Source organism: Panthera leo, chromosome A2 (assembly GCF_018350215.1).
Source record: "Panthera leo isolate Ple1 chromosome A2, P.leo_Ple1_pat1.1, whole genome shotgun sequence".
Lineage (NCBI taxonomy): Eukaryota > Metazoa > Chordata > Mammalia > Carnivora > Felidae > Panthera > Panthera leo.
In genome coordinates this window covers 73,005,348-73,024,893 of record NC_056680.1, presented here as the reverse complement: position 1 = coordinate 73,024,893, position 19,546 = coordinate 73,005,348, and the positions used below count along the sequence as shown (strand labels likewise).

General features: G+C 37.0%; 1 protein-coding gene and 1 long non-coding RNA gene across 4 annotated transcripts in view; one reads left to right on the top strand and one right to left on the bottom strand.

Annotated features, from left to right (window-relative positions):
* LOC122205924 overlaps positions 1-6,969 on the bottom strand; it is a 31,822-nt gene extending 24,853 nt beyond the window's left edge. The window contains exons 1-2 of one of the 2 annotated variants that reach the window (XR_006196302.1): positions 6,784-6,969; positions 2,679-2,791 (exon numbers count right to left, since the gene is read on the bottom strand). This is a non-coding gene — a long non-coding RNA (uncharacterized LOC122205924). The remainder of the gene's footprint in view (positions 1-2,678; positions 2,792-6,783) is intronic. The other variant, XR_006196304.1, reaches the window with a different exon arrangement.
* CDK13 (cyclin dependent kinase 13) overlaps positions 1-19,546 on the top strand; it is a 122,616-nt gene that overhangs the window by 81,646 nt on the left and 21,424 nt on the right. For both annotated transcript variants that reach the window (XM_042914560.1, XM_042914551.1), the window contains exons 8-9: positions 18,514-18,615; positions 18,711-18,788. In XM_042914560.1, the coding sequence (XP_042770494.1) occupies positions 18,514-18,615; positions 18,711-18,788 (180 nt within the window). The remainder of the gene's footprint in view (positions 1-18,513; positions 18,616-18,710; positions 18,789-19,546) is intronic.

The window sequence follows — 19,546 nt, the reverse complement described above, 5'->3', positions numbered from 1 at the left end:
GGTGGTAGTGAAATAGGACTTGCCTCATTAGAACTAATATGTGGGAGTCTGGCTGGCTCAGTGGGTGGAGCATGGGATTCTTGATCTCGGGGTTGTAAGTTTAAGCCCACACTGGGTACAGAGATTACTTAAAAAGAAAATCTTAAAAAAAGAAGAAAACTAATATGGAATTTCAAAATTATTTTTGTGAAGTAGTGGATTTTATATAAATATTCTATGGAATTAATTGGGTTTAATCTATCTCTAGTTTGGTCAATTTCTTTCCTATCAAACAACACTGTTTCTTTATTTCCAGATATATATTCTGAAATACTTTATGCTTGACAATTCTGTAATTTCTTTAGTGCAACTATAATTTAATCATGATACAAAAGTTAATTAGAATTCTCAGAAATAGGTACTCTCAGAAATAGGTACTTTCACTGAATGTTGGCCAGTTTCTGGTTGGTTGAAAAAAATCCTCTTTGAATTTTTTACAGTGAAAATTTATTTCTTTTTGAATCTTGCATTGTCTGTTATGTCATTCTGAAAATTATTTTCATTGTTTAGTGTAGAGAGGTTTTTAAATGGTGTGTTTTGGACCCATCAGAATTCATTAAATCCCTCAGAAACTATGGTATGGACCAGTTGTTACAGACCTACTTTAAAAAGGCAGAGCTTTTTGGCTTTTGTTGTTTTACCTGCCATACTTCTAATTAATATTTTATTTTAAGAAAGAGTCGTAGGATTTATTTTTTTTAAGTTTGAAACTTTTCTAAAGCCTTAAAAACTGTAACCCTCATCTTGCGTTTGAGAAAACTGAGCCCTAGAAAGGGTTGAGTTAAAGATAAAAAAATATTTGTTGGCAGAGTCCAGAGTATATGTAGTTCAGTTTCCAACTCCCAATTTTTTATTTTTTCTTTCACCTATAATAGTGCCTCTTGGTAGAAATTGAAGAAAAAAATAAACTGGCCAAGTATGCACTTAATCCAAAACTTCTCTTGGGAGTATATTTTTTGAGTAACTAAATTTCGTTGACTATTCTTTATGGGGAAGTTCTTTTTTTTTTTTTAATTTTTTTTTTTAACGTTTATTTATTTTTGAGACAGAGAGAGAGCATGAACGGGGGAGGGGCAGAGAGAGAGGGAGACACAGAATCGGAAGCAGGCTCCAGGCTCTGAGCCATCAGCCCAGAGCCCGACGCGGGGCTCGAACTCACGGACCGCGAGATCGTGACCTGAGCTGAAGTCGGACGCTTAACCGACTGCGCCACCCAGGCGCCCCTGGGGAAGTTCTATTTAATTAAAGATTCTGTCCTCTTAGCTGGTTATTTGAGATTTCACTGTAGTTTCAATCATCCTTTCTTAATACAGGTATATGTTTTTGTCAAACTTAAATGTAAATCCCTTCTTGATTTCATGTTAGGTTTCAGTAGAAATGGAGAACAGCTAAATTACCATTTTTTGTCTTATTTTCATGTTTAGTGAAAAATCTTAGTATAGTATATGCTTTTTATACTGTATGTTTAAGCTCATAAATTTTGTTTTAGTTATTAATTTGGACTTCCTTTTTTTAAAAAAAACCTCAATTTTATATATAGTTATATGTTTGTTGTAAACTCACTAGAATCTTTTATTTAAACAAACTATTGTGAGAAAGTTCCACTGTATAATTCATTTTATGTTGATATTTATTCACATTAGAATAGATATGTTCCAGAAAAACTGACTGTAAAGTCAAGTTTTACCTATCAAAATACATTTTCTAATTTATTTTACCTTTTAAAAATGGAGTGTTGGGGGGTGCCTGGGTGGCTCAGTCGGTTAAGTATCTGACCTCAGTTAAGGTCATGATCTCACAGCTGCTCATGCGTTCAACCCCTGCATCGGGCTCTGTGCTGACAGCTCAGAGCCTGGAGCCTGCTTCAGATTCTGTGTCTCCCTCTCTCTCTCTGCCCCTCCCCTGCTCACATTCTCTCTCTCTTTCTCTCTCTCTCTCTCTCTCTGTAAAAAATAAATAAACGTTAAAAAAAATTTTTTTTAAATGGAGTGTTGGGTTTCAGGGGAGTGCCAAGGGCGTGGTGTGTTCACTGAGCCGGGGTCCCCATTGCTGTACTGAATTGATACGGGAATTTTGAGCTTAGAAAGGTAGGAAGTTTAAAATTTGCATCTTCAGGTAATGTGTAGTAAATGTTTCTGCTTACCCAATTTTCGTAAGATAAAACCTTTTGGTGTATTATTTTGTTTTGTAAGCAAAGTTTTTCAGGGGCTTATGTACTCCCTTACAACTTTTCTTTTTCAGATTTGAATAATTCCAATTTAAGATCAGAGTAGGCTTAATTTTAATGGAATGACTTTAAAATATATATATTGTTATAGTAAATTTTAATAACCTACCAGTTTCTAACATACTGCCTTTAGCAGATTTACTATTGTTCCAACTTTTCTAGATATTTTTAAAAATAAACATACCATGATATTTCATTCATACTTCTTTGTTATTATAAGCAGGAATAAGAGTAAGGCTTTACAGTAATAACACTCATCCAAATGTTAAATCAGTTTGAAGTGTTTTCTAAGTAACTAGCTATTACAGATAGAATAACTGAAGTGTTCAAGAAATTATTGCAAGGTTTTTTTGTTTAGAAATTGAGCACATTTCAGCTTACCACTAATAGCTTCAACTACATTCTCACTCACTTGGTTTCCGATATCTTTTTTGAATTTGGAGAACTGGATGGAATTCTCTCTAGTACTTAGGAATTGAACATGGGAGGTGATGTGACCATTGTGGATCTCCTCTGTCACGTGTGCTACAGAAGAAAGAACCACTGAGTTAAAATTAGGGTGAAAATGATTCCTTTAAACTTGAAAAATCCTTTTCTCATTTTGGGAAATATAGAACTTGAGAACAGAGGGTTTTGCCCATTTCTTTACACCCATTCATTTTTTTCAGTAGCTATTTTAAGTTCAACTTTTCCTGAAACTTTTAGCCATGGTAATATACCCACTTCTGAGTTTTTATTTTACCAAGTCATTGCTCCATTGCTTTCCCAAATGATGGGATATCTTTTTCTCTTTATGTGACTGTCCCATATGAATAAATATGTGCATCAGGAAAACTTTGGTTCTAGTCCTGGCATTTCCATTTCTTTAAGAAGTTAATCTTGGGCAGGTCACTTAATCTCTCTATATTTCATTATTCACAACTTTAAGATGAAAGCTTTTGTTTTATAAAATTTTTTTAAGTTTATTTAGAGAAGAGACAGAACGCACGCGTGCAAGTGAGCAGGGGAGGGGCAGAGAGAGAGAGAGAGAGAGAGAGAAAATCCCAAGCAGGCTTCACGCTGTCAGCACAGAGCCTGACCTGTGCCTCGAACTCACAAACTGTGACATCATGACCTGAGCCAAAACCAACACCCAGACGCTTAATCGGCTGGGCCACCCAGGTGCCCCAAGATGAAAGATTTAAAATCTCTAAAATCCTTATTTAAAGTATATTGAAAAACCTATCTTTTATGGTTCTAAGAGTTAGTGTAATCAAAATAAAAGTTTCTTAAACATTTTTAAAGGTAATATCACCATCTAGTGGCTTTTCATAAAATTGCCATTAAAAGCAAAATTAAATTTTTCCAAAGCTAAGTATCAGTGGGAAAGGGAGAAAGTATTACCTCTTGCAGCTTGTCCAAGGACTAGATGAATTTATATTCAGGACATATTACTTGTGTTCTTGCCTTTTCAGTCAAGCTAGAATTGTAGTCATCTTAAAGACAGAGACCATATTTTAAACTTTTATGTTTTTTATGCCCTAAAGTGTAAAACACATTCACACTAACTGCTTGATTAATTCTGATCCAAGAGACCAGCATTCTGATCTGCAGGACCCTCCTGATAGAGATTAGTGCAGGGAGCTCTGGGGACTACAGATAATACAGAGTACTTCTGGGAGATCCTGGGCCAATATTAGGACCATAGTAATAAAAAGATGGCTAGTAACGTATTAATAACAATAAAAAATGTGGCTAAACAAGCTTTAGGAATGGAAATCTCATTTAGATTACTAACCTAACCATATGATCCAGATTAAATTGTACTTCCTTTGGCCCTAATGGAGTAGCTTACATTTTTGAGCATATAAAATGGGAAAGGCAGTTTAATTATCTGGAGTATGGTGTTCCCCCTCTTCATGTAGGGTAAATGTATTCCCTCAATGCTGAAGATTTACAAATTTCTCTTTCTTTCTCTTGATCTTTCTTTTGATCTCTAAACCTGTACTGGACATAACTGCACAACTCCACCTAGGTGGTGTAGGTGCTTTAAATTAAACATACTGTACAAAGCCTGTCTTCGTATTTCCAGAAAAAAAGTTTGCTCTTTTCCTTTATTCCCCATTTTAGTTGAAGGTATCAGTCACTCTCACATATAGATATGTCTCCTATAGACCACTGTAAGTAGAATTGTATTGGTTTTCCTGCCTCTGGGCTGTTTCCCTAACATTCTTTTCCTTCTGCCATTCTTACCAACTGCTGTCCCCTGCCCCCCAGATAATAGCAATGTCAACTCTTGGTAGTTCCCTTAAACAGGTTAAGCTCTTGAATGCCTTTGTGAGTCTACATAAGTTGTTTCCTTTGTATGGAATTATACTTTCCATTATCTGAGTCTGACGTTTGTTTTTTTTTAAAAATTTACCCTGAATCCTACAGTCATTATTGGTCACATCTTCCTTTATGTATCCAGAGTACATTTTTCATTATTTTATGTAGTACTTAAAGTATATTATTGTAATTTATATCGATATTACCACCAGACTTCAAGGCTTTAAACAACTACTTGGTTGGTTGGCTCTTTGGTCTAGCCATCTCTTGGTGCTTAGTGCAGTACCTAGCTCAGAGTGTCAGTAAATACTTGTTTATAAAGAAGGAACAGGGACCCCTTGGGTTGCTCAGTTGGTTAAGGTCCAACTCTTGATTTAGGCTCAAGTCATTATCTCACACTTCATGAGTTCGGGCTCCACATTGGGCTCCTCGCTGACAGTGTGGAGGCTGCTGGGGTTCTCTCTCTCCCTCTTTCTCTGCCCTTCCCCTGCTTGTGTACTTGCTCACTCTCTCTTTGTGAAGAAGGAACAAACTTAACTAGCATTTGTGCATAGTACTTTATATATTTTATATATGTATGTATACATATATACACATACATTCATACATACATACATATATACACATATACACATATATTCACAGTATATAATCAAAAGCATTAGACTTTTGATTTTGGTTTAGGTCGTGTTCTCACAGTTGTGAGATCGAGCCCCAAGTCGGGCTCTGTGCTGAGCCTGGAGGCTGCTTGAAATTCTCTCTCTCCCTGTCCCTCTGCCCTCCCCTGCTTGTTCACTTGTGCATGTGCTTGCGCTCTCTCTCATAAATAAATAAATAAATATCATTTAAATTAGTGAATTAGGTAATTTGAAATTGGCCTTATTTGCCAACTCCATCTATCTTGGTATTTGCTTTTATGATTAAAAGTCTGTCTGCATACTTTCTCAATATTTGCTTCCTTCTTATTAGACACTAAGGTAGAAAGTGAGGTGGGACACCTGTTTTGCAGAATACTTGAATAAATCATGTAAGTTTTTTCTTAACTTTTAAACAATCATTTTGTCTTTTGTCAATATTAACTTCTAAACATTTAAAACTAGTTTATTGAAAAGCTTATTTAAAATGTTTATTTAAAAAATGTTTAGCACAGACATTTAAAACATAATTATAGCACCACCATCTTAAAAGTTTTCTTGCTAGCTCTGCTCTCTCCCTGGCTTATCTCCTAGCTCTAGAAAATGAACATTTACTCAGCCTTCTCAGGAACTGATGGTTCAGTGTGCTTGAAACAAGAACCAAGTAGTAAATATTTTTTTTTTAATGTTTTTTTTATTTTTGAGAGACAGAGCATGAAGGGCAGAGAGAGACGGAAACGCAGAATTGGAAGCAGGCTCCAGGCTCTGGGCTGTCAGCACAGAGCCCGACATGGGACTCGACCTCGTGAATCGTGAGATCATGACCTTAGCCGAAGTCGGCCACCTAACCAACTGAGCCACCTAGGCACCCTAGTAATAAAGATTTTTATAGGCCTTATGTGCATATTCTCTAGGAGGAAGAGAATGTGTGTGTGTTAAAGGTATAACATATTGACGTTTTGTGTTGTCCCTTTGACTATTTGGAAAGGAAGTCTGGAAGCAAGGGCAGTCAGAGAGCTGTTGCAGTAAACCTGGGTAGGATGATTATGGCTAGAACTTGGGAATGGGCATAGATGTTGGCAAAACAGATGAATTATATCATAAGATATAAAATTGTTAAAACTTGATAGTTGAATATGTTTATTATTTATTTATTTTTAATTTTTTTTTTTAACGTTTTATTTATTTTTGAGACAGGGAGAGACAGAGCATGAACGGGGGGGGGGGGGGGGTGTCAGAGAGAGAGAGGGAGACACAGAATCTGAAACAGGCTCCAGGTCTGAGCTGTCAGCACAGAGCTTGACGTAGGGCTCGAACTCATGGACTGCGAGATCATGACCTGAGCCGAAGTCGGCCGCTTAACCGACTGAGCCACCCAGGCGCCCCTGAATATGTTTATTTAGACACATCCCTGTCTGTACCTCTACTGTAGATTTCTGCTTAAGAAACTGAATAAATGGTTTGTTAGGGTAAGCTAAGCTTTTACATCAAAAAGAACCTGGAAATTCAGTGGCTTAAAGAGTATGAAGTTTGTATGTGTTTCTCACTTAATGATCAGGAATGGATATTGCTTACCTCAGTGGACAACGAAGAGTATTTAACCATCTCATTAGATCAAGTAGTGACTATTTCATATAGTCATTGAGGGATCCAAGTTGGAAGATCTGCCATCTTCTTCACATGACTTCCAAGGCTGACACCACCTCTGTTAACCAGAAGCTAGAAAAAAGGAGAGAGGGATGTTATGAGCCAGACCTAGAATGGTGCTTATCGTTTATGATCATGTTCTTTTAGTGAGAACATGGTGCTGTGATCACACACACCTAACTACAGTGAGGGTAGGCAGTGGACTATAGGTGGGCAGCTACCATTGAAGAAAAGAAGAACAGATTTTGGAAGACAGCTAGCAGTGTCTACCATACATTCCTGAGACAGGAAACAGGAAGCAAGTGTGTGGCAAAAGATGATACATTTCCTTTGGGATGTGTTAAGATACAGGTACTTTTAGGACTTCTAAATTTACATGTGTAGTAAAAACAGGTAAGATGACCTTAGTTGGGGAAAAAAAATTATTGTTTCTTTGCAGCAGTGTTACAATACAGAAGTTTCAGAGTTATTTTTCTTGGAAAATATCAGGAAGAAAGTGGGAGTGAAGATAGAAAAGTAAGGGGGAAGGGGCATGTGAAAAAATTGTGTTCATCATATATAGTTAAGGCATGTCTTAGCTCATTAAAAGTATTAGTAAGTGCAGGGTACCCAGGTGGCTCAGTTGGTTAAATGTCTGACTCTTGATTTTGATTCATGTCATGATCTCACAGTTCTTGAGTTTGAACCCCGTGTGGGGCTCCACACTGCTGACAATGCAGAGCCTGTTTGAGATTCTCTTTCCCTCCTCCTTTATCTGCCCCTCCTCCACTCTCACCTGCTTTCTCAAAATAAATAGACTTAAGAATATGTTAATGAGGGGCGCATGGGTGGCTCAGTGGGTTGGTTGAGCGGCTGACTTCGACTTCGGCTCAGGACGATCTCACGGTCCGTGGGTTCGAGGCCACATCGGGCTCTGTGCTGTCAGCTGGGAGCCTGGAGCCTGCTTCGGATTCTCGATCTCTGTCTTACTCTGGCCCTCCCCTACTCATGTTCGCTCGCGCTCTCTCTCTCTCTTCCTCTCTCTCTGTCAAAAATATAAAACATTAAAAAATATATACATATATATTAACAAGTGCTTACTCTGTGCCAGACACTGACCTAGGTAATACCTACTGGTTAAGTATTAGAGATATAGCTATGAAAGACACCGGGTCCATGGTCTCATTTACACGGTGATGGCAGAGGTAGACATGAACCTGTGGAATAGAGGAAAGAATTTAAAATACTTAAGTGCTGCAAAACAAAATAGTGACTGCGAGGTCACTCTAGGCATGTGGGTAGTTTTTAGCTAAGGTAGTTAGGACAGACCTTTAAAGAAGTAAAATTGAGCCTGACACCTGAATAATGAGTGATGAGAATGGGATAACTTAATGAAGACATAGGGCAAGAACATTCCAGTAGAAGGAACTGAGCAACTGCAAAACCTGGGAATAGACTTGGAAAATTTAAGGGCCAGAAAGTTGCCTAGTGTAAAAATAGGAGGTGAGATGCCCAGGAATATGGTTATATCAACTGAGGTAAAGTTTAAATTTTATGTACTTGCAGTAATAGGATCTGATTTTAGGCTTTGAAAAAAATCTTTAAAAAAATGGGGGAGGGAGGCCAGATAGAAATAGAGGCAGGGAAACTCATACCAATGAAAAAATAATAATGACTTAGACTGAAAGATAATCTTGGCTTTCACTTTTTGAAATCATGGAAAATGGTTGGATTTAGCATCTGTTTGGATGTAGAAATGACAAAAGCTGTTGACAGATTAGATGTGAGATTTGAAAGAAAGAAGAGTCAAGGATGACAGAATATTTTTGACCTCTGGAGGGTAGGTATTAAAAACAGGTCCTAGATTTCTTTTGTAGGTTTGGTAGGTGTTTCTACAGTAGATTCTGAAGGGAGACATGGCATTTGTGCATATGATAAATTTTGTTAGCAGAAGGCTCTCCATGTTTTTCTCAAAAATATAAGTTATAGTCTAAAAGAAGTACAGGCATACTATATATGTTGAAAGAATGAAGCATTTTAGAGCAGTTTAGGTATTTCCTTTTATATAATTCTTTTTTATTTCTTATAAGAGTCTTTAACAAAGTTAGCAACTCTGGTTTGTAAATTTTAATTATGTAGAACCTGCAAATACTTCAGGGGTCTAGGATCTTGCTCTGAACATTTGCTTTTTTGCCTTTTTATTTATTTAGACCAGATAGGAGGCTGAGCTGCCTACCAGCCTCGGGACACACCCTTAAGGCATTGCTTTTTTTTTTTTTTTTTTTTTTTTTTAATTTTTTTTTAACGTTTATTCATTTTTGAGAGACAGAAAGAGACAGAGCATGAGCGGGGAAGGGGCAGAGAGAGGGAGACACAGAATCTGAAACAGGCTCCAGGCTCTGAGCTGTCAGCACAGAGCCCAGCGCAGGGCTCGAACTCACAAACTGTGAGATCCTGACCAGACCCTAAGTCGGGCACTCAACTGACTGAGCCATCCAGGCATCCCAGGCATTGCTTTTGTTTGTTGGGAAAAAAGGTAGGCAAGTCTGTAACTGTTTCCCACCACCTCCCCTGATCCACCCCAGTCTTTTGAATTCCTGGGATTATCTAAAGGCAGAGTGTTGAAATCTATCATCGAACAGATAGTCTTTGAGCTCTCTTGATACCTCCATTGAATGTAAAGAAAAATTCAGTGAAAATTCACAATGGTACTTTGTTTTATAAAAGGTGTATATCAATCTGAATATTTTATTCACTTTACAAATAAAAGAATTTCCCCAATATTGAGATATTCGTGTTTTAAAATTGAACTTTTTGGGGCACCTGGGTGGCTCAGTCAGTTAAGCTTCGGACTTTGGCTCAGGTCATGATCTTGCAGCCTGTGATTTTGAGCCCCTCATCGGGCTCTGTGTTAACAGCTCGGAGCCTGGAGCCTGCTTTGGATTCTGTGTCTTCCTCTGTCTCTGACCTTCCCCTGCTCGTGGTCTCTCTCTCAAAAACAAATAAACATAAAAAAAATATTTTTAGGGGCACCTGGGTGGCTCAGTCGGTTAAGCATCCAGCTTCAGCTCAGGTCATGATCTCATGGTTTGTGGGTTTGACCCCCGAGTCAGGCTTCTTGCTGACAGCTCAGAGCCTGGAACCTGCTTCAGATTCTGTATCTACACCACCACCGCCCGCCCCCCGCCGCCTTTGCCCCTCCCCCGCTGGCACTCTGTCTCTCAAAAAAATAAAAAGATTTTTTTTTTTAATTAAAAAATATATAATTGAGCTTTCTGGGTCAAATTTTACAGTTGAATGATTTTTCTTGGTCTCCCTACTTCTTATTTTTTTCTGACAGAAACTAAGAATTTGGAAATATTAGAAAAAGCTGTCAACTAGTATACATGAAATATTTTTGCCATATATTTAGAAGTGTATTTTGGGACTCCTGGGTGACTCAGTCAGTTGAGCATCTGACTTTGGCTCAGGTCATGATCTCACAGTTTGAGTTCGAGCCCCCTGTTGAGCCCTCCATTGTCAGTACAGAGCCCACATCAGATCCTCTGCCCCTCCCTGCTCATGCTCGCTTGCGTGCGCGCGCGCTCTCTCTCTCTCTCTCTCTCTCTCTCACACACACACACAATAAACATTAAAAAATTAAAAAAAAAAGAAGTGGATTTCATCCAGTTTTGCATTTAATCATCTTTGATAATATACTAAATATTTTCATTTCTGGATTTGATAAAAGTTAAAAAATTAAACTAGTCTAATTTTAACTGCTTAAAGATGACTATGTTGTAAATGTTGTCTAAGACTTGATACATAGTATATAAAATAATCTTTTATTTAAATATTGCTTTCAATAAAACTTAATGACTTTAATTTGTGTAATTTCTCTACATAATTCAACATACTTTTATTTTTAAAATTATATTTAAATATACTGCTAAACATAAAAAGATAAAATATAAACTATTTACAGATTTATATTAATTTAAACATATTCTTGAGACTGTAGATATCTAGTTGCACTTGAGGCGATGAGACCATAGGTTTCATATGCTTAAAAATCCTTGAAATGTTTTAGAAAACTAGCCATTATCATTTTCACAAATTTCTCCCACCCAGCTAATTCATATAGGTCAACTAAACTTGCAAGGCCATATCCATTAAAGTGTCTGTCCTGTGCTCAGCTTTGTTCTGGGCTTTGTGTGTGGGGTTCATAATAAAGAATGGTCTCTGGGGTCTTTTGTCTTCCTGGGAAGATAGAAAACATAAAATACAATACAGTGGTAAGTATGATATAAAAAATAAGAATGTGAAAATCTGCTGATAATAGAGATTCGAGTTTATGAAGATTGGTCTTTCACTATGTCTTGAAGGAGGTACAGGATTGAATGAGAAAAATGGGGAATTTCAAATTTAAAAGGAGTTAAGGCATAAACAGGTGAATTTTTTTTATTGACGTATAATTGACATACAACTTTATATTAGTTTCAGAATGTAATGATTTGACAGTTGTATGCACTGTGAAATGACAGTAGATCTAGTTATCATTTGTCACCATAAAAAGTTACAGAAGAAAAATTTTCATTCTTGTGATGAGAACTTTTCAAGATCCACTCTCCTGGCAACCTTCAAATATGCACTGCAATACCATTGACTTCGAGTCACCATGCCGCACAGCACATCCCCATGACCTGTTCGTTTCACAATGGGAGGTCTGTACCTCCTGACCCTCTTCATCCAAATCACCCCACCTCCTCCCTGGCAACCACCATTCTGTTCTTCATGTCCATGAGTTTTTTTATTGTTTGTTTTTTAGATTTCATATATAAATGAGATCACATGGTATTTGTCTTTTTCTGTCTGCTTATTTCGGTTAGCACAATACCTTCATGGTCCATGCATGTTGTCACAAATGGCAAGATTTCATTCTCTTGCCTGCATAGTATGACTTATGACTGCATAGTATTCCATTATATAGAGAGTAGTCTCCAGGTCTGGGTTTTGTGTTCCACAGTTTCAGATGCCTGCAGTCAAACCCAGTTCAGAAGCAGATGATCCTTCTGATGTATCATCAGAAGGTCAGTAGTAGCCTAATGCTACATCACAGTGTCAGCATCACTCACCTCACTTTGTCTCATCACATAGGCATTTTGTTATCTCTCATCACAAGAAGGATGAGTACAGTACAGTAAGATACTTTGAGAGAGAGACCATATTCACAAGTTTCATTACTATATGTTATAATTGTTCTACTTTATTATTATTATTATTGCTAATCTCTTATTGTGCCTGATTTATAAATTAAGCTTTATTATAGTTCTGTGTGGATTAGCAAAAAGCAGTATATATATAGTTCAGTACTACTTAAGGTTTCAGGTATCCACTGGGGGGTTTTGGATTGTATCCCTTATGAATAAGGGGGGGACTACTTTGTGTACCACATCTTCTTTATCCATTCATCCATTGTTGGACGCTTAGGTTGATCCATATCATGACTACTGTAAATAATGCTGCAGTGAACATGGAGGTGCAGATTATTATTTCCATTAGTGTTTACTTTTTTTTTTTTTTTTTTTTTTTTGGATAAATACACAGAGTGGGATTGCTGGGTCATATGGTATTCTGTTTTTAGTTTTTTGAGGAACCTCCATACTGTTTTCCATAGTGGCTGTACCAATTTACGTTCCCACCAACAGTGCACAAGGGTCCCCTGTTCTCCACATCCTTGGCAACATTTGTTATTTCTTATCTTTCTGATAATAGCCATTCTAACAGGTGTGAATTGATCTCTCATTGTGGTTTTGCATTTCCCTCATGATAAGTGAGGCTGAGCATCTTATATGCCTGTTGGCCATGTGTATGTCATCTTTGGGAAAATGTCTCTTTGGATCCTATGCCCTTTTTTTTTTTTTTTCTTATGCCCATTTTTAAATCCGTTTTTTTTGGGGGGGGTTGTTTTGCTATTTGATTGTATGAGTTCTTTATGTGTTTTGGATATTAACCCCTTATGAGATATATGATTTGCAAATATTTTCTCACAGTCAGTAGGTTGCCTTTTCATTTTGTTGATGGTTTTCTTTGCTGTGCAGAAGCTTTTTAATATGATGTAGTCCCAACTTGGGACTTTAACCTTTTTTGCCTTTTCTTTTGGAGTCAGATCAAAAAAAAACCCCCAAAAAACCAACACTAAGACTTGATGTCAAGTGTTTTCTTCTAGGAGTTTTCTGGTTTCAGGTGTTAACATTCAAGTCTTTAATCCATTTTGAGTTAACTTTTGTGTATGACAAGATAGTGGTCCAGTTTTATTGTTTTGCATGTGGCGGTTCAGTTTTCTCAGTACCATCGATACTCAAGAGATTGTCTTTTCTCTAGTTATATTCTTGTCTGCTTTGTCATAAGTTAATTGACCATATATGTGTGGGTTTATATCTGGGTTCTCTATTCAGATCCATTGACCTATGTGTCAGTTTTTATGCCACTGCTATACTGTTTAGATTACTATAGCTTAGTAAATTAGTTTGAAATTGGGAGAGTGTGATGCCTTCACCTCTCTTCTCAAGATTGCTTTGGCTATTTGGAGTCTTTTTTGGTTCCACTCAAATTTTGGGACAGTTTGTACTATTTTTGTGAAAAATCCCATTGGGACTTTGATAGAACTTGCATTGAGTCTATAGATTGCTTTGAGTAGTATAGACATTTTAAACAATATTAATTTTTCCAGTCCATGAGCATGGACAATATGTCTTTACATTTATCTGTGCCTTTGGTTTCTTTCATCAGTGTCTTTATAGTTTTCAGTGAACAGGTCTTTAATCTCCTTAGTAAATTTATTTCTAGGTGTTTTATTCTTTTTGATGCAATTGTAAGTGGGATTGCTTTCTTAATTTCTCTTTCTCATAGTTTATTGTTAGTGTATAGAAATGCAACAGATTTTTGTGTGGTTGATTTTATATCCTGCAGTTTACAGAATTTGTTTTATAGTATTTTGTGGAGTCTTTAGGGTTTTCTACATATAAAATGTCATCCACAAATAGTGACACTTTTATTTCTTCCTTTTCAATTTGAGTGCTTTTTGTTTCTTTTTATTGCCTAATTGTTCTGGCTAGAGCAATTTGACATATTGAATGAAGGTGGATAGAATGGGCATCTTTGTCATTTTTACATCTGTGTTCACCAGGGATACTGGCCTATAATTTTCTTTTTTTTTTTTTTTTTTCCTTTTCTTTTCTCTTCTTCTTTTTTTTTTTTTTTTTAAATGTCTTTGTCTGGTTTTGTTATCGGGGTAATCCTGACCTAATAAAATGAGTTTGGAAGTGTTCTCCCTTAATCAATTTTTTGTCAGAGTTTTAGAAGGATAGGTATTAAATCTTCTCTGTTTGGTAGAATTCATTAGTGAAGCCGTCTGGTCCTGGACTTTTGTTTGTTGGGAGGTTTTTGATTACTGATTCAGTCTCATTAGTAGTTGGTCTGTTCACATTTTTTCTTCATGATTCGGTCTTGGAGGCCTGTATGTTTCTAGCGATTTTTGTTTGAGCCTTTTCTCTTTTTTTCTTGTTGAAGCTAGTTAAAGGTTTGTCAGTTCTGTTTAGTTTTCAGAGAACCAGTACATGGTGTCATTGATCTTTTCTGTTGTCTGATTAGTCTCTATTTCATTTATTTCTGCTCTGATCTTTGTTATTTCCTTCCTACTACTATGGGTTTTGTTCTTCTTTTTCTAGTTTCTTTACATGTAAAGTTAGATTGTTTATTTGAGATTTTTCTTATTGTTTGGAGGTAGGCCTCTGTTGCTTTGAACTTCCCTTTTAGAACTGATTTTGCTGCATCCCGTAGATTTTGGTAAGTTGTATTTCCATTTTCATTTGTTTTGAGGTATTTTCTTACTTCTCCCTTCTAATTCTTCATTGACCCATTGGTGGTTTAGTATCATATTGTTTAATCTCCACATACTTATGATTTTTTTCCAGTTATTTTTTTTTTCATGTGATTTTTAGTTGCATACCATTGTGATTGAAAAAGATGCTTAATGTGATTTCAGTCTTCTCAAATTTATTGAGACTTACTTTGTGGCCTCACATGATTTATCCTAGTTGTTTATCTTTTTCTTATGTTTATTTAGTTTTGTCACGGGGGCGGGGGGGGGGGGGGAAGCATGGGGGTGGCAGAGAGAGAGGAGACACAGACTCTGAGCTGTCAGCACTGAGCTTGACATAGGGCTCCAACTCACAATTCTCAAGATCATGACCTGAGCCAAAGTAAGATGCCTAACCAGCTGAACCACCCAGGTGCCCCTAATTGGTTGTTTAAAGCTGATGTTGCCTTACTGGTTTTTTTTGTCTGGATGATCTGTCCATTGATGTAAGTGGGGTATTAAGTCCCCTGCTATTATTGTATTGCTGTCCATTTTTCCCATTGGGTCTGTTAATATTTACATATTTAGGTGCTTCTATCTTGGGTGCATAAGCATTTAGAAATGTTATATCCTCTTGTTGGATTGACCCCTTTATTATTATGTAAAGTTCTTCTTTGTCTCTTACTACATTCTTGGTTTTAAAATCTATTTTGTCTGATACAAGTAAAGCTGCCTCTGCTTTCTTTTGGTTTCCATTTGTGTGAAATATATTTTTCCATTTCTTTAGGCTGTGTATGTTCTTACATCTGAAGCAAATCTCTTGTAGCAGATCGATGGTTTTTTTTATTCCAGCCACTTACTTTGTCTTTTGGTTGGAGAATTTAGTCCATTTACCTTAAAGTACTTATTGATATTTACTTATTGCCATTTTGTTCCTTGTTTTCTGGCTGTTTTGTAGTTCCTATCTTCTCTTGCTGTCTTCCTTTGTGATTTGATGGTTTTCTTTAGTGTTATGCTTAGATTCCTTTCTTGCTATTTTTGTGTTTCTCTTGTAGATGTTTACTTTGTGGTTACCATGATGCTCCCCCCTCCCATTTTATGTTTTTGATGTCACATTTTACATCTTTTTCTTTTGTGTGTCCCTTAACTGATTATTGTAGTTACAATTATTTTTACTTATGTCTTTTAACCTGTATGGTAGCTTTATGTGATTAATCCATTACCTTTACTATATATTTATCTTTACCAGTGAGACTTACATGTTTTCTTATTCAATTAGTGTACTTCCTTTGCTGCTTAAAGACTTCCCTTTAAAAGTTCTTTTAAAGCCAATTTAGCAATGATGAACTTCTCTAGCTTTTGCTTGTCTGGAAAACTCTCTCTGCTTTAATTCTGAATGATAACCTTGCTGGGTAGAGTATTTTTGGTTGGAAGTTTCCTTTCAGCTCTTTGTCTATATTGTGCCTCTCCCTTCTGGCTTGCAAAGTTTCTGCTGAAAGATCTGCTTAAAGTCTTAAGGGGGCTGGGGTGGGGGGTTCCTTGTATCTTAAAGTTGTTTTCCTCTTGCTTCTTTTTGGATTCTCTTTTACTTTTGACATTTTAATTATACTATGTCTTGCTGTGGATCTTTTGGAGTTCAATTTTTTTATGGGACCTTTTGGGCTTCCTAGATCTGGACATCTGTTTGCCCACATTAGGGATATTTGCAGCCATTATTTCTCCAAATAAGTTTAATGTCCCTTTGTTTTCTCTCTTCTCTTTCCGGTGCCCCTATAAGGTGGATGTTATTCTGCTTGATGTCGTTCCATAGGTTCCTTAAGCTTTCTTCACTTTAATTTTTTTCTTTTTTCCACTCTGTTTGTTTGAGTTTCACTGCTATGTCTTCTAGATCACTACTCTTGTCTCCTGCTTAATCTAGTCTGCTGTTGAATCCCTCTAGTTTAGTTTCTGTTTTTCAGATCAGTTACTGTCTTCAGCTTTGTGACTTCCCTTTGATACTTTCTTATATTTTCAATCTATTTGTTTAACTTCATGCTGTGTTTGTTGACTTTTCTCCCAAGATTGGTGAACATGTTTATGATCATGACTTCCACTCTGTTAGATAAATTACTTATTTCTGTTTCATTAAATTTTTTCTTCTCAGGTTTTATCTTGTTCTTTTGTTTGGAACATATTTTTCTGTTTCCTTATTTTGCTTGACTCTGTGTGTTGTTTCTATGTTTAGGGAAAACAGCTACCTCTTCTAGTCCTAAGGAGTGGCCTTGTGTGGGAGATGAACTTTGTCTTTCAACCTTGCCCTAGCTCTTCTGTTTCTCAGACCTTTGTGTTTGTCTAAGCAGCCTGATTTATATTTGCTAGGAACCAGTTATTGAGGGTGTCCCAAGACCAGTCAGTGTTCTGAAGGGAGGGATCTCAGTCAACACTTAAGTTCAGGTTGATTGGAAGCCAGACCCTCAGGCGGCAGCTTTTAACGTATGCAAATATATATAGTTGTATGGTACCACAATTGTAAATCCTCTGCCTACAGACCAGGTGATCTGGAGATATCCCTAGGCTACAATTGGAAAAGTCAAAATATATAAGCTCTTTTCTGGGAGGTACCAGTGAGCTGTAATGAGGCCAATGGAGAGTGCAAAGATGGTGTCCCCTGCCGGACATTCCCCAAGAGCACCTGTGTAGCCTTTAGATGTGTGGCAAACCTGAAGTCTGTCCCTTAGGCTGAAGCTCTAGGACAGATAAATGGGCCTTTTTCACAGAAAGCCTGGGGGTGTGTTTCAGTCTGTGTGGTGCCCTGGTTATGGTGGCCTGCCAAGAACCTTTTCTCTGATTATTACATTCTCACGGGACTAAGGAACGCAGTCACCCCTGGCCACTAGAGCCATGTGATCAGGGAGCATCTCTTGTGTAGACTGTGTGTGACCAACAGGTTTAGTGCAACTGCGGGAGAGTGCAGGCTGGGGTGCGCCTGCTGGCTTTAGTGGGGCCATGGGAGAGTGCAACAGTGGCACAGGGCAGTGCCTTTGTCTCTGGAGAGAGTCCCAGCAGGCCCCTACCCCTCTGGTGGATGGTTTAAGATTAGCAAATTAATATCCTTCACATATAATCTAGTTGCTTTTTAAACAGCTACTTTGTGCTGGTCCCTGGCTTGAGGGAGCCTGTTTGCAAGCCTTTTAAGAGAAGTATCTCAATTCCCTACAGGCTGTTTGGTCCCCTGGATGTAAGCCCCACTGGCAAATAAAGAGGTAGCAGTATGTGTATATTTTCTCTGTTAGAAGGTGACAAAGGAATCGTCTGATACGGTATCATACCTATTGCTTGTGGCGCTTTGCAGAGTAGACCTCAGCTACTACAGTACATTCACGTACTTTGTGTTTGCATACTAAAGTGGGTTGAAATATTGTCAAAGATATGTCCAGGTGAAAATGTTTGTTAGGTGATTCCAATTTGTACCGTATCTTGCCACACATTAGTAATTTGCCGGCTTTGGTTAAAATCATTCAACTTCCTTTAAGTCAGTTAATTCCTTTTAAAGTTATGGAAAGGAAAAACCAAACTGATGAGTTGAAATATAAAGACCTTTTTTGGACCAAATGACAGTTAAAATCAGCCAACTACTTTTCATTTTTATGTATTAAGGGAATTTTCGGTTAATCACGTTGCTCTCAGATGCATTTTATGATCATAGTCAGATGTAATAGCATGTCGGAATTTCGTAGGCAGGTGGAATTGGTTTTAGTTCGGATTGTTATGCTTTGATTAGCCAAAATAATATTTCCTAAGAGAATCTCTCTTATTCTAACAGATACTAACTCTAAGGAGTGATTTTTGTTTTCTTTTAGTCGGCCGTATACTAACAAGGTCATCACTTTATGGTACCGTCCACCTGAACTGCTGTTGGGAGAAGAAAGATACACACCAGCCATTGATGTATGGAGCTGTGGGTAAGATAGTTTTACTGATGGTTTAATTTACTTGAAACTTTTGGTAGTGAAGTAAATTCGTATCACTTAGTAATGATGGGTATTTTTCTCGTTAGATGTATCCTCGGTGAACTCTTCACTAAAAAACCTATATTTCAAGCAAATCAGGAACTTGCACAACTAGAATTAATAAGGTAAGTTCATGACTGTAATATTTGTTGGGGGTGTATTTAAAGTCTCTCAAGTTTGTGTTTTCAGGAGAACGACGTGGTTTTCCTGAAGGCTAATGATTGCTGAGTGGAGGAAAAACTAGAATGTGGGTACTTTGATCCTCGTTCTAGTAAAATTAAGGATCTTAAAGTCCCTAGATCTTTTTTGCAATTAAATGAAAGGGCTAGAGGCCCAAAAAATAAGACTGGGAAGAAAGAGTAAATAAATATGAGGAAGGAGACAATATGTGATAGGTAACATTTTTTTAGTATGGCAGGGTGGAAGAATTCATGTTTTGGAGTACTGTAAAAGAATATCTGTTTTATATATACATATGCATATGCATATACATTTATATGTATCTATATATGAATGTCTACACACCAAATGTATACATATGCACGTACCCACTAACATAAGTCTTCATTATTTGGAGCCTATTGTAGAGCCTATGTCATCAATGGCATACATGTTAATCACATTTCTCTTTAATATTTTAAAATATTTTTTTTAAAGAGCCTTGGCTTTCATATATAATAATGTTAATTTACAACTTCTAAGATTTGTGTGTTTCTCAAAATATGGATGAGAACTTTTAGGAAAGGTACTGGTATGAGGTACCAGTATACTATGATACCAGATACCAGTATACTATGATATATACCAGATACCAGTATACTATGAACCTTCCTTTCAACAGACTTAATTGGATTAATTGATGCTCCCCAGTCCCCCTGTAAGT